This window comes from Pristiophorus japonicus, chromosome 8, assembly GCF_044704955.1.
Source record: "Pristiophorus japonicus isolate sPriJap1 chromosome 8, sPriJap1.hap1, whole genome shotgun sequence".
Lineage (NCBI taxonomy): Eukaryota > Metazoa > Chordata > Chondrichthyes > Pristiophoridae > Pristiophorus > Pristiophorus japonicus.
The window spans coordinates 51,016,379-51,030,253 of NC_091984.1; the positions used below are offsets into that span (position 1 = coordinate 51,016,379).

Consider the following 13,875-nt stretch of genomic DNA (forward strand, 5'->3'; position numbering starts at 1 on the left):
TCGACTCAGATTTGGAGTCTTGCGTGCGCCAATGCAACACTTGCTCTCAACTGAGCAATGCCCCCAGGGAGGCACCACTCAGTTTGTGGTCATGGCCCTCCAAACCGTGGTCTAGGATCCATGTTGACTTCGCTGGCCCGTTTCTAGGCAAAATGTTCTTGGTTGTTGTGGATGCTTATTCAAAATGTATTGAGTGTGTAATAATGTTTGTAAGCACATCCACTGTCACCATCGAAAACCTACGAGCCATGTTTGCCACGCACGGCCTGCCTGATGTTCTTGTCAGCGACAACGGGCCGTGCTTCACCTGTGCTGAATTCAAGGAATTCATGACCCGCAATGGGATCAGGCACGTCACATCTGCCCCGTTCAAGCCCGCATCTAACAGTCAGGCAGAATGGGCAGTCCAAACCATTGAACAAAGCCCTGCAGACCTGCCTGTCCCGAGTCCTGCTCAGCTACCGCACAAGACCCCACTCGCTCACCGGGGTTCCCCCTGCCGAACTGCTCATGAAAAGGACACTCAAAACAAGGCTCTCTCTAGTCCACCCTGATCTCCATGATCATGTCGAGGGCAGGCGGCATCAACAAAGCATGTACCATGATCGCACAAATTTGTCACGCAATATTGAAGTCAATGACCCTGTATTTGTACTCAACTATGGACATGGTCCCAAATGGCTTGCTGGCACAGTTGTAGCCAAAGAAGGGAGTAGGGTGTAAGGTCAAACTTGCAAGTGGACTAACTTGCAGAAAGCATTTGGACCAAACGATTCATAGACAGCCATGAGCAAACTGAAGGGGCCACCACCAACTTCGACCCTCTGATACACACACAAGTAGCAACCGACATCACGGTTGACCATGAAGCTGAACTCATCATCCCCAGCAAGGCCAGCTGCGCAGCAGCCCAGCGAAGGTCCAACCAACTCACCTGTGTTTGTACCGAGACGATCAACTAAGGAGTGGAAAGCCCCAGATCGTCTCACCCTATAAATAAATGTACTATTGACTTTGGTGGGGAGTGATGTTATGTATGCAATACCTTGTAACCAGCATTCTACCACCACCAGAGGGCGCATCTGTTGGAGTCCCAAGGGATCCCAGCATCCCTTGGGAGCACGGTATATAAGTAGGGCCTCTCATGCCGTGCCGGCACTCGAGTCAAACGAGAGACTAAGGTCACACTTGCTCAAGTTTACAGTACTCTGTCACCTTGCTTTATTTGAGACATAACACTGAGAACATGGCACTGAAAATGTGACAGAGAACATTACTTACTGAGAATGTAACACACTGAATGTGACACAGAGAACAGAGAATGTGACACTGAGAATGTGACATAGAATGTGATGCTGAGAATGTGACGCTGAGAATGTGAAGCTGAGAATGTGAAGCTGAGAATGTGAAGCTGAGAACAGTGAGAATGTGACTGAGAATGTGACACGCTGAGAATGTGACATGCTGAGAATGTGAGAGAATGAGACACATTGACAACACTGAGAATGTGACACGCTAACAATGTGACACAGTGAGAATAATAGTCACCCGATTCTATGATAAAGAGAAAATAACACTTTATTGGAAATGTCGAGAAAATAATAGTCCTGGGAATGTGATACAGATAGAAGAATGCCCTGTCAATGTGTTTCACAAAAATTCAGAATGTGTAAAAGAGAATAAGATGTGATACATAGGAAAATCTTGACTGCAATTGATGGCTTAGAAGACTAGATTTGATTTCATAATGACATTTATCCTGTCGGTATCTAAAAATTGATACATTCATTTTTAGCTTCTTTGTACAATTGAACCAACCATTGCTGAAAGGAGAGTAGACAATCTAGTTGTGTATTTCTGTTGATGTGTAAGTAGCTACTTGGAAATGTACAGGCTTAGCTGGGGAGATAAGTGGAAGGGGTTTATAGAGACTATAACTGAAAAACATGCCAGGTCTGAGCAAATATAAATTGGGAATGTTGAACAAAACTCTATCCTATAGGTTTTTCTGAGGAATAATGGAAGCGCTTGAGCACATTGAATTGGTGACAATTAGAGCTCAGTTATTTGTATACAATTCAGGTTCACACTTTGAATTCAGGAAGCCATTGGAATCCATGGTCTATGGTACACTTGGGTGCTATATGCATGGTATATGACATGACCAAGTATCATTGTCAGACCTGCAGTGTAATGTTCCATGGAACGGCAGGATAAGGTTTAACTCTTGATTATTTTTATGGCAGGTGTCTAACCATAACCATGCCATTGTAGGAGCTGATTGGAGGCTCAGATTTCTCCACAAGGAAGATAGAGAAAAATTAGGGAGCAAATGAATGCAAGCTGGGCTTGCATAGCTTTTACTTCCCCTTCCTATTTGCCCCTCAGGCTCTGGCCATTCCCATATCACACTGGATACCTGCCTGTTGGCGGTGGGGGAGGGGTGGAGTAGCTCACACTTTATATATAGTCCATCTGATACACGTGCAAACACACACACCACGTGGTCTCCTTACCACACACAAACACACACATTCTCACAGACACACGAACACACACATACTTACACACACACACACAGAAAATGACAGAAATTCTACATACCTCCTCCATTTCTGTAGCACAGGTAAGGGAACCTCCAGACATTCCCAAGACCTACCGCATATCCAACACTAGTCAGGATGAACTCTATCTGATTGGACCAGTTCCCGCGCTTCAAGTTTTCATCTTTCTTCACCATCTCACCTGGAATAGCACCATTCTGGAAAAAGTTCAATTGAAACCATCAGTGCTCTGCAGGTCAACCCAGTCACACTTTCTAGCACACTGCCACTAAAAGGCAACATTATTTCAATCTTAACATATTTATTTTCTTCTTTCCAAGTCTTCATGGCCAGCTGTCCTGCATGCCATCGTCCCCAGATCATATGGGCAGCAGGCTAACCGTTGCCGGTCCTCTGTCAATGCCACTCAGTAGCTCTCCAAGAGATGGACAAAAATGTCTTGTTAGGACTTTCCTTCTCTGATTCTCTTCCCTTCCTCAGGAGAAATGGCTGATCTTTATCTAGCACCATCAGAGACTGAGCCATCCCAGAGCTAGTTTTGCACACTTCTTAGTAGCCTGTTACACAGTAGCATTGCACAGGGTTCTGGATAAACAAGCAGCGAGTTAAAAAAAAATACCAGTCGTATCGGAATTAATAAATAGGATCTTCCAGTGGCTCAGTGGATAATGGAACCGCACGGTGTGATAATCTACCAAACAAATCAGGAAGGTCCCGAGTTCGATCATGATCTGTGCTTGATGTGCATGAGGGAAAGTCCACTCAGTCAGTGGGAAAAACATCTTAGAAGTACAAACGTAAGTTATGCTTCTTTCAAACTTATGACAAACTGTGTTAGCTTATCTCAGTGGGCGGCAGGTGGAGGGGGTGAGGGTAGCCCACAATTGGTTTCAATGCTCCTGAGCAGTTACAGGTGAAAATAACACTCGGGAAAAGTTGGGGCCGGGCACACTCGCGAGGTGAGAGACTTTGCACCAGATGCAGAAGTCTCGCCTCTCACGGAAGCACTCCACTTCCTCTCTGGGGCGGTAGCGGGGTAGACGCATCGGGAGCGGGGCACAGCGCTACACACTGGGCTGCGTAGGATGGGCTCGTCCCTTAATTAAAAAGGGAAGGGCCCAGGCCTCATATTCTGCAGCAAGAAAAGGGTCATACCTGGACCACCGGGGAGCGGGGGGCACCGGGTCAACAGTACTCAAGCAGAGTGCTGGGCTGATTGATCGTGACACGGACCTCGCGTTTGTGGTGATGACGGGACACGATGGGTTACTGCCGCCACTAAACTCCTGCCGAATTTAACGGGAGTCGTTGGCAGTGCCGCGCCCGGTCGCAAAGTCGTTTGCGCCCCATTAGCATCGCTAATGAGAGGCACACATTACCCGAATTTCTAGGCCACTTTCTTTTGTCCCTGATTGCTATCCAGTGACCCCTGCTGGAAAAATGTGCTGGTACAGACACTACTGTGCACTCTGTAGTTGAATAGCCCAATGCCGATCTCTGTCTAGGCTCATATCTGAAGATAACCACTTGACTGAGGTGTTAGAGGAGTGCCAGCTCTGGTGGATGCATGTCCCAGTATGCCGCACTGTCTTCGGGAGAGAAAAAAAACCTCAGGAAATACTAATAAACAAAGCTGAAGGCAACTGCTAAAGTAACAGAGTTTGTGTCTCTGTAAACTCCACGATGTAGGATTAACAAAAGATAATCTTTGTTATGTTAAGTAAAACAATGTAGCCCTTTGTTCGAGTGTCAGCATCAATGATTCAGTGTTTTTATTTTCATCGGAGTGCATGGAATCTGAATCCAGACAAAAGGAGTTACATGTGAGATTTTGCACGCCGAGATGGAGAATTAGCTTGTTACAAATAGTTCCACCGCTCCACTACAGAGTATCCAGTATTATGCACACGGCCATTGTTCTCAGTAGCTGGCTTTTCAATAGCAAATGGAACCAGTCCAACACATTAGTTGCTTGGTTTTGGTGAACTGAATTACTTATTTCTGGAAAATCATGACCAGAATCTAATAATGCTATCGTACCATCACATGCAGCTCCATTAAATCAGTATTTATCTTTGCTAGTCCTTCCCCAACATCATGGAACCATCCCACCCCCACAATAAGAAAGGTTAGAAAGTAAAACAACTTTTCTCAAACCCATCTAAATACTTGGATTGCACTGTGTAATTAAGTACTGAGCCATACAGACCAGAAGATTTTAGTGCCCTGGCCTATATATGTAAAATATCAGCCTGCTCCTGATTGCCTCCGGTCACCCCTACTAAAAAGTCCATGTTTGTAGATATTGGATGAAAACAGGATTGGGCTGAGCTGCGATGTTCTTCATGGTCCAATTTTCCATCAATGTGCACTCTCTATCTAGGCTCACACATGGAAACTGATCCCAGTGTAAGGTATGCTAGGGCTGTCTGCACAAATCACCTTCACATGAGGATAGGGAGAAAGTCTGAGGGGAGGGGGAAACTAAGAGTAACAAATAGATGCCAATGAGATTCAAGGAGGCTGAACTGGGCTGGGAATGGACGAAAGTAACCAATCTCCATTCCAGATTGGCATTCAGAAAGGAAAACAGTATCAATATTCATAGCTTCATACCAGTTACTCAGTGACAGCCGATGAGCAGATTTCGCTTCGAGTGTTTATACTCCTATAAAAAGCTAAGTGAAAGTGAAGGAGGAAGATTGATCGTTTACGTAGATATTGATGGGTTACATTATCGGTTGTTGCAAATAATCTATATATTTTTATTACTACTCAGTTAGAGGGTTTCGCAAATTTACAATGACATTAAAATGGTGAAAAAACAGCCTAGTGTAAAGCTGGGACACAACTTTCATATGAATAGATCATAGGCAGTCCCTCGAAATCGAGGAAGATTTGCTTCAACTCTAAAAGTGAGTTCTTAGGTGACTGAACAGTCCACTACGGGAATTACAGTCTCTGTCACAGGTGGAACAGACAGTCGTTGAAGGAAAGGGTGGGTGGGGAGACTGGTTTGCCGCATGCTCCTTCCGCTGCCTGCGCTTGCTTTCTGCATGCTCTCGGCGACGAGACTCCAGGTGCTCAGCGCCCTCCCGGATGCTCTTCCTCCACTTAGGGCGGTCTTTGGCCAGGGACTCCCATGTATTGGTGGGGATGTTGCATTTTATCAAGGAGGCTTTGAGGGTGTCCTTGAAACGTTTCCTCTGCCCACCTGGGGCTTGCTTGCTGTGTACGAGTTCAGAGTAGAGCACTTACTTTGGGAGTCGTGTCAGGTGTGCAAACACTATGGCCCGCCCAGTGGCTGGTAACAGGGAGATTCCTCTATAGTTGCCGCAGTCGCACTTGTCCCCTTTTTTAAAGATGGTCACAACTTTCATATGGACAATTGCAATATGTATTAGAGGTTGTCCTACATTATGGAGATCCCATAAATCTAGAGTGCTATTTCAAACTTGGCAGAAAACAAGGCTGAATACAATGTTAGCAAATCCTCTCCTGTCAACTCATTGGCCTCGGAACTTTTTACAGATCATAAAAAAATGAACCCACTGGAATCTCAAGGGTCAGACAACAGCACATGCCTTCAAGGGGAGAATAAATAGCTATTTAACTGGAACTTAAAATGGAAACTTCCCCCATCTCCTTGGAGGCAGAACAATCCAAATGTAATTAAGGGACAGTAGACTTTTGATAGGGCTTGCATCTGGGTATAGTCAAAACGTGTGGTAGCTGTTAGTGTGCTGACCCTGCCTGATTTTGCAGTCAGCTTAGTTTATATCGGCCATACTTTGTCTGGTTCTGGGAGTTTGTCCAACATTCATATAGTCAGGAGGTTTGGTTTATAATGAAAAGCAAAATGGATACTCCATAGCATTCTTACTGCGGACAGCTAACGACACACTACATATATAGGAGCATAAAGTAATGGCAGTAGCACATTGAGCAGCTTCAAATATATCATAAACCATGAGAGTAGAGAGACTAGTCTAGGAATTTCTTTTCATTTATGGAAAATCGATATAATTATTGGAGAAAAAGTATGGAAAGAGACCTGAGTGATAACAAAATAAAATCATGAGAATACTGCTAGACAGTCCAAAGTGATGTGAAGGTTTATTTAACAGCTTCATGTCAAAGCATGCCAAAGTCTTACATGTGTTATATTTAATTCGGAACAAAATTATGACAGATTTGTAGTGCATCTCTCAAGAAGCACAGCATTACTGAAGAATATATTCTTTCATTTCGTTATCATACTCTACACCACAGATATCCTCCCTAATAGCCTCTTTGTTCTGAATCATGAATCCAATAAATTGTTCTCCTGGGTTCACTCAAAAACTCAAGAAAAACTGATAAAGATTTCTGCTTCTGACCCAGAACTTGGGATGAACATGTCATATACAAACTAACCATAAATCTGCTTGGTATGGGGTGGTCACAGCGGAACACTGAGTTACAACACTGTCTGGATCCAGTTCACACGAATGAAATTACATTTTCCTTTCTCTCTGTCTGGTGCAATGGTCTTAAATGAATGAATTGTGACAGTCCCACTCCAATTCCTTGTAGGCATGAGGCATAACATGAAACTACCCATAACTTAACAATCTCCTTTGGATGCCTAAGGACAACTAGGCCTAGAAATTGCAGTCCTAGTGCTCCTCCACTGGAAGCAGCACTCCTGTCGGAATATGCCTTCCACCCCAACCTCTTGCCACTCTGCTCCCAATGTACCAGATTTATGCCTTCAAAACCCTGGGATTTCTAGGCTCTTGTATCGGAAGCAGCACACTAATTAGGATGCTTTCCTGAGGTTGGGGAGCTAAGACGCATCGATGAAGATTAAAGAGAGCTTCACTTTGTATCTAGTCCATAGCTGTTCTCAAAATGTCTGATACAAGTATGAGATGCAACATGTAGATAATTAATTTATCCAGCACTGATATCCCTCATTTTGACCAGTACAAAAACTCACCAATAAAAATAGAGTTAAAAAAAATAGTACGGAACCAGTCAAGGATTGACCCACGATCTGGTGACAACGCGTGAATCATATTGTGCATGTCAGCAAATTATACACGCTGACCTAATTAGGTTAGCCAACCTCGTCATTCTCCTTATCCTGGCTCTAATCGCGTCATTTAACATATCTTTCTAACAGCCAGAACCTAGTGCCGCTTTGTGTTCCGAAACCTTGTATTATAACTTTCCACAAAGTTCTTTGAAATAAACTTTTATTTAATTGTTTTAAATTCTGTACCGATCACATGGTGCAGCTATAGCACTGAAACCTCCCACAGTGATATCATCCGACCCACATTGTACTGGAGGAAGGAGAAGCAATAGCACTCCAGGTGGTGGAAAAAATACAGCATTCCACAGACTTCTCCACAATGCATGCGGCCCACTTGGCATACAGGAGGACTTTTTTTGTGAATCAACCATTGAAATTTGTCATGTTTTACAACAGGGTGCAGTTCTCCTTTAAGAAAAAAATAGCACAGTTGTAACACATGGCCCATTGACTTCACTGAGGAAAAGCATCCTGTTAGGCAGCTTCTGCACAAATGTGTGCCAGGCACCTGGATGCAGTCAGTCAATATTACAAGCCAGCTGGACATCCTTTAAATTAAAACCATGAAGATTTACAATTAAGGGGCACTGATACTTTAATCAAGCTGCTTCTCAACAGCAAATTAAGACTCTGTGCGACCCGGTAATCTAGAATATATTCAAAATCTTTGGCTAGAAATTGCGTAGCGCCCTGTTTGGGGCGATATCTTTTGCGGGAGCGCAAAAGTATCGTCGGGCGGTAAAGATTTGATTCTGCTGGGAACTTCCACTTTAGCACGCCAAGAGGGAAGTGGAAGGGAAGGGCCAATGCTGCACTGAATGAATCTTCAGGCTGTGTCTGGTGGGAGATGGCACCTGCGCTACATGCAAACCAGCCCCAAGCACTCCAAGAGGGCTGAGCAATCGCGGGGGCAAAAGACATCAGGAGGCTCCAGAATGGGGATATAAATAAATTTTGCTCTACCTGACCACTGCTGCCTTTAATTAGCGCTCCCGCAGCTGCCGTTGTTGATGCCCGGAGATGCTGCAGGGGGCGGAGGCGAAGTTTACATCCGGGGCCGTAATAGGGTGCTGCACAGTGGATGACATCACGATATCCGGGATGGTAGCTGTTAGCGCCAGTGCAAAAACCACCAGGGAAGTTCGCGGGTGTCGGTGATTTTGCCGTGCCCGGTTGGTATCCCCTTGGCGCCCAATACCACCCCCGCCCCTCCCGGAGGCACTAACAGGAGGTGCAAACCAGGCCAATTTCTCCCCCCTTATGTCTGCACACACTTCTTCTCAGCTTTTACCATTATAAAGTTGTTAATTCCACATTTAGAATACACACTGCCAATGTAAACTTGTCACCCTGTGTTTCCACCCTCCGCTGAGTGGAGGCATTGCAGTGTGACAAACTTACATCGACTGTTTCCATAAAAATGGAGAGATAACAATTTATAATGGAAATATAAAAATAAAGAGAGTGTAAATAAGGATTGAACAGTGGCCGAGTGCCTTGGTCCAATTATCCCTGACCTTTAACCTTCACCCGAAGATGACACTTGACACCTTGGGAGGTCATAGAAACATAGAAAATAGATGCAGGAGTAGGCCATTTGACCCTTCGAGCCTACACCACCATTCAATAAGATCATGGCTGATCATTCCCTCAGTACCCCTTTCCTGCTTTCTCTTCATACCCCTTGATCCCCTTAGCCTTAAGGGCCATATCCAACTCCCTCTTGAATATATCCAATGAACTGCCATCAACAACTCTCTGTGGCAGGGAATTCCACAGGTTAACAACTCAGTGAAGAAGTTTCTCCTCATCTCGGTCCTAAATGGCCTACCCGCTATCCTAAGACTGTGTCCCCTGGTTCTGGACTTCCCAACATTGGGAACATTCTACCCACATCTAACCTGTCCCTTCCCATCAGAATCTTGTATGTTTCTATGAGATCCCCTCTCATCCTTCTAAACTCCAATGTATAAAGGCCCAGTTGATCCAGTCTCTCCTTATATGTCAGTCCAGTCATCCCGGGAATCAGTCTGGTGAACCTTCGCTGCACTCCCTCAATAGCAAGAACGTCCTTCCTCAGATTAGGAGACCAAACTGAACACAATATTCCAGGTGAGGCCTCACCAAGGCCCTGTACAACTGCAGTAAGACCTCCCTGCTCCGATACTCAAATCCCCTAGCTATGAAGGCCAACATACCATTTGCCTTCTTCATCGCCTGCTGTACCTGTATGCCAACTTTCAATGACTGATGAACCATGACACCCAGGTCTCGTTGCACCTCCCCTTTTCCTAATCTGCCGCCATTCAGATAATATTCTGTCTTCGTGTTTTTGCCCCAAAGTGGATAACCTCACATTTATCCACATTATACTGCATCTGCCATGCATTTTCCCACTCACCTAACCTGTCCAAATCACCCTGCAGACTCTTAGCATCCCCCTCACAGCTCACACCGCCACCCAGTTTAGTGTCATCTGCAAACTTGGAGATATTACACTCAATTCCTTCATCTAAATCATTGATGTATATTGTAAAGAGCTGGGGTCCCAGCACTGAGCCCTGCGGCACTCCACTAGTCACTGCCTGCCATTCTGAAAAGGACCCGTTTATCCCGACTCTCTGCTTCCTGTCTGCCAACCAGTTCTCTATCCATGTGAGTACATTACCCCCAATACTATGTGCTTTGATTTTGCACAACAATCTCTTGTGTGGGACCTTGTTAAAAGCCTTTTGAAAGTCCAAATACACCACATCCACTGGTTCTCCCTTGTCCACTCTACCAGTTACATCCTCAAGAAATTCCAGACGATTTGTCAAGCATGATTTCCCCTTCATAAATCCATGCTGACTTGGACCGATTATGTCACTGCTTTCCAAATGCGCTGCTATTTCATCCTTAATAATTGATTTGTAGGGAAAATGTTGTACTGATGTTAGGCTGACCGATCTATAATTACCCGCTTTCTCTCTCCCTCCCTTTTTAAAAAGTGGTGTTACATTAGCTACCCTCCAGTCCATAGGAACTGATCCAGAGTTGATAGACTGTTGGAAAATGATCACCAATGCATCCACTATTTCTAGGGCCACTTCCTTAAGTACGCTGGGATGCAAACTATCAGGGCCCGGGGACTTATTGGCCTTCAATCCCATCAATTTCCCTAACACAATTTCCCACCTAATAAGGATATCCTTCAGTTCCTCCTTCTCACGACACCCTCGGTCCCCGAGTACTTCTGGAAGCTTATTTGTGTCTTCATTAGTGAAGACAGAACCAAAGTATTTGTTCATTTGGTCTGCCATTTCTTTGTTCCCCATTATAAATTCACCTGAATCCGACTGCAAGGGACCTAAGTTTGTCTTCACTAATCTTTTTCTCTTCACATATCTATAGAAGCTTTTGCAGTCAGTTTTTATGTTCCCGGCAAGCTTCTTCTCGTACTCTATTTTCCCTCTCTTAATTAAACCCTTTGTCCTCCTCTGCTGAATTCTAAATTTCTCCCAGTCCTCAGGTTTGCTGCTTTTTCTGGCCAATTTATATGCCACTTCCTTGGATTTAATACTATTCTTAATTTCCCTTATTAGCCACGGTTGAGCCACCTTCCCAGTTTTATTTTTACTCCAGACAGTGATGTACAATTGCTGAAGTTCATCCATGTGATCTTTAAATGTTTGCCATTGCCTATCCACCGTCAACCCTTTAAGTATCATTTGCTAGTCTATTCTAGCCAATTCACGCCTCAAACCATCGAAGTTACCTTTCCTTAAGTTCAGGACCTTAGTTTCTAAATTAACTGTGTCACTCTAGATCTTAATAACGAATTCTACCATGTTATGGTCACTATTCCCCAAGGGGCCTCACACAACAAGATTGCTAATTAGTCCCTTCTCATTACACATCACCCAGTCTGGGATAGCCAGCTCCCTAGTTGGTTCCTCGACATATTGGTCTAGAAAACCATCCCTAATACACTCCAGGAAATCCTCCTCCATCGCATTGCTACATGTTTGGTTAAGCCCAATCAACATGTAGATTAAAGTCACCCATGATAACTGCTGTACCTTTATTGCATGCATCCCTAATTTCTTGTTTGATGCTGCGCAACCACACTACTACTGTTTAGTGGTCTGTACACAACTCCCACTAGCGTTTTCTGCCCTTTGGTATTCCGTAGCTCCACCCATATCGATTCCACATCATCCAAGCTAATGTCCTTTCTTACTATTGCATTAATTTCCTCTTTAACCAGCAATGCCACCCCACCTCCTTTTCCTTTCTGTCTATCCTTCCTAAATGTTGAATACCCCTGGATGTTGAGTTCCCAGCCTTGGTCACCCTGGAGCCATGTCTCTGTGATGCTAATTACATTATACCCATTAACTGCTATCTGCGCAGTTAATTCATCCACCTTATTCCGAATATTCCTCGCATTGAGGCACAGAGCCTTCAGGCTTGTCTTTCTAACACACTTTGCTCCCTTAGAATTTTGCTGTAATGTGGCCCTTTTTGCCTTAGGTTTCTCTGCCCTACACTTTTACTTTTCTTCTTTCTATGTTTTGCTTCTGCCCCCATTCTACTTCCCTCTGTCTCCCTGCATAAGTTCCCATCCCCCTGCCATATTAGTTTAACTCCTCCCCAACAGCACTCACAAACACTCCCCCTAGGACATTGGTTCCGGTCCTGCCCATCTGCAGACCGTCCGGTTTGTACTGGTCCCATCTCCCCCAGAACCAGTTCCAATGTCACAGGAATTTGAATCCCTCCCTTCTGCACCACTCCTCAAGCCACATATTCATCTGAGCTATCCTGCGATTCCTACTCTGACTAGCACGTGGCACTGGTAGCAATCCTGAGATTACTACTTTTGAGGTCCTACTTTTTAAATTTAGCTCCTAGCTCCCTAAATTCATCTTGTAGGACCTCATCCTGTTTTTTTACCTATATCGTTGGTACCTATATGCACGACAACTGGCTGTTCACCCTCCCTTTTCAGAATGTCCTGCACCCACTCTGAGACATCCTTGACCCTTGCACCAGTGAGGCAACATACCATCCTGGAGTCTCGGTTGCAGCCGCAGAAATATCTATCTGTTCCCCTTAAAATCAAATCCCCTATCACTATAGCTCTCCCACTCTTTTTCCTGCTCTCCTATGCAGCAGAGCCACCCACGGTGCCATGAACTTGGCTGCTGCTGCCCTCCCCTGATGAGTCATCCCCCCAACAGTACCTAAAGCGGTGTATCTGTTTTGCAGGGGGACGACCACAGGGGACCCCTGCACTACCTTCCTTGCACTGCTCTTCCTGTTGGTCACCAATTCCCTATCTGGCTGTATACCCTTTACCTGCGGTAAGACCAACTCACTAAACGTGCTATTTACGTCATTCTCAGCATCGTGGATGCTCCAGAGTGAATCCACCAGCAGCTCCAGTGCCGCAATGCGATCAGTCAGAAGCTGCAGGCGGATGCACTTCCCGCACATGTAGGTCAACTAGTTTAAGAGATGTGTGCAACAAACATGGATGTGCAGAATATCTTCAAATATCTGCTGCCGATTATCTCTTCACAAAGCTTCTGTAATTACGACACATTAATCCCCCAATGTAATCAATCATCAATAATGTGGAGCGCGTTTTAAGAAAATAATTCATTCTTGCAGTTTGTAATTTTGGTGAGTAATTCGTCTGTTTTCTATTTGTACTGAAATTCTAAGTGTGTGTGTGATGTGTAAGGAAGTAATTTATTATTTCACAATAAACAGCAAACAGAAAAAATTGCCCCCATGATGTGAATTCTATGATAAGAATGATAAATATTTTATTCTGTGTTATTGTTGCAAATAACCGTGAATTTAGTAAAAAAAAAGTTTCCTTTAATTCCTGAATCATTTAAATAGCTCGGTAATTAAAAGAAAGCCGGGGTCTGGTATTTGTTTTGTACGTCGAGCTGCCATTCAATCATGTAGCTATGACTGGGATCACGCCTGCTGCCACCATGGGTTCTGTAGAATAGGCCCACATGGTTGAGTGACAGCTTGCTCAGTGAAAATTTGAGCGGACCCGACATTAACAAAGCTCCAGTAATTAAAGGAGACAGAGGCTGCTTCCTTGACATAAGGTCGAATTAGTTTGGAAAATATTTTCGAACTACATACATAAAATGATAGGCTCAGGTAACTTTCAAACTGGCCATTTACGAGAGCAGTGTTACGAGGAAAATTTGGATTTCCAGA

General features: G+C 44.4%; 1 protein-coding gene across 4 annotated transcripts in view; it reads right to left on the reverse strand.

Moving 5' to 3' along the window:
* Nucleotides 1–13,875, reverse strand: part of slc6a9 (solute carrier family 6 member 9) — a 295,904-nt gene that overhangs the window by 63,076 nt on the left and 218,953 nt on the right. For all 4 annotated transcript variants that reach the window (XM_070886777.1, XM_070886779.1, XM_070886781.1 and 1 more), the window contains one exon: nt 2,605–2,761. In XM_070886777.1, the coding sequence (XP_070742878.1) occupies nt 2,605–2,761 (157 nt within the window). The remainder of the gene's footprint in view (nt 1–2,604; nt 2,762–13,875) is intronic.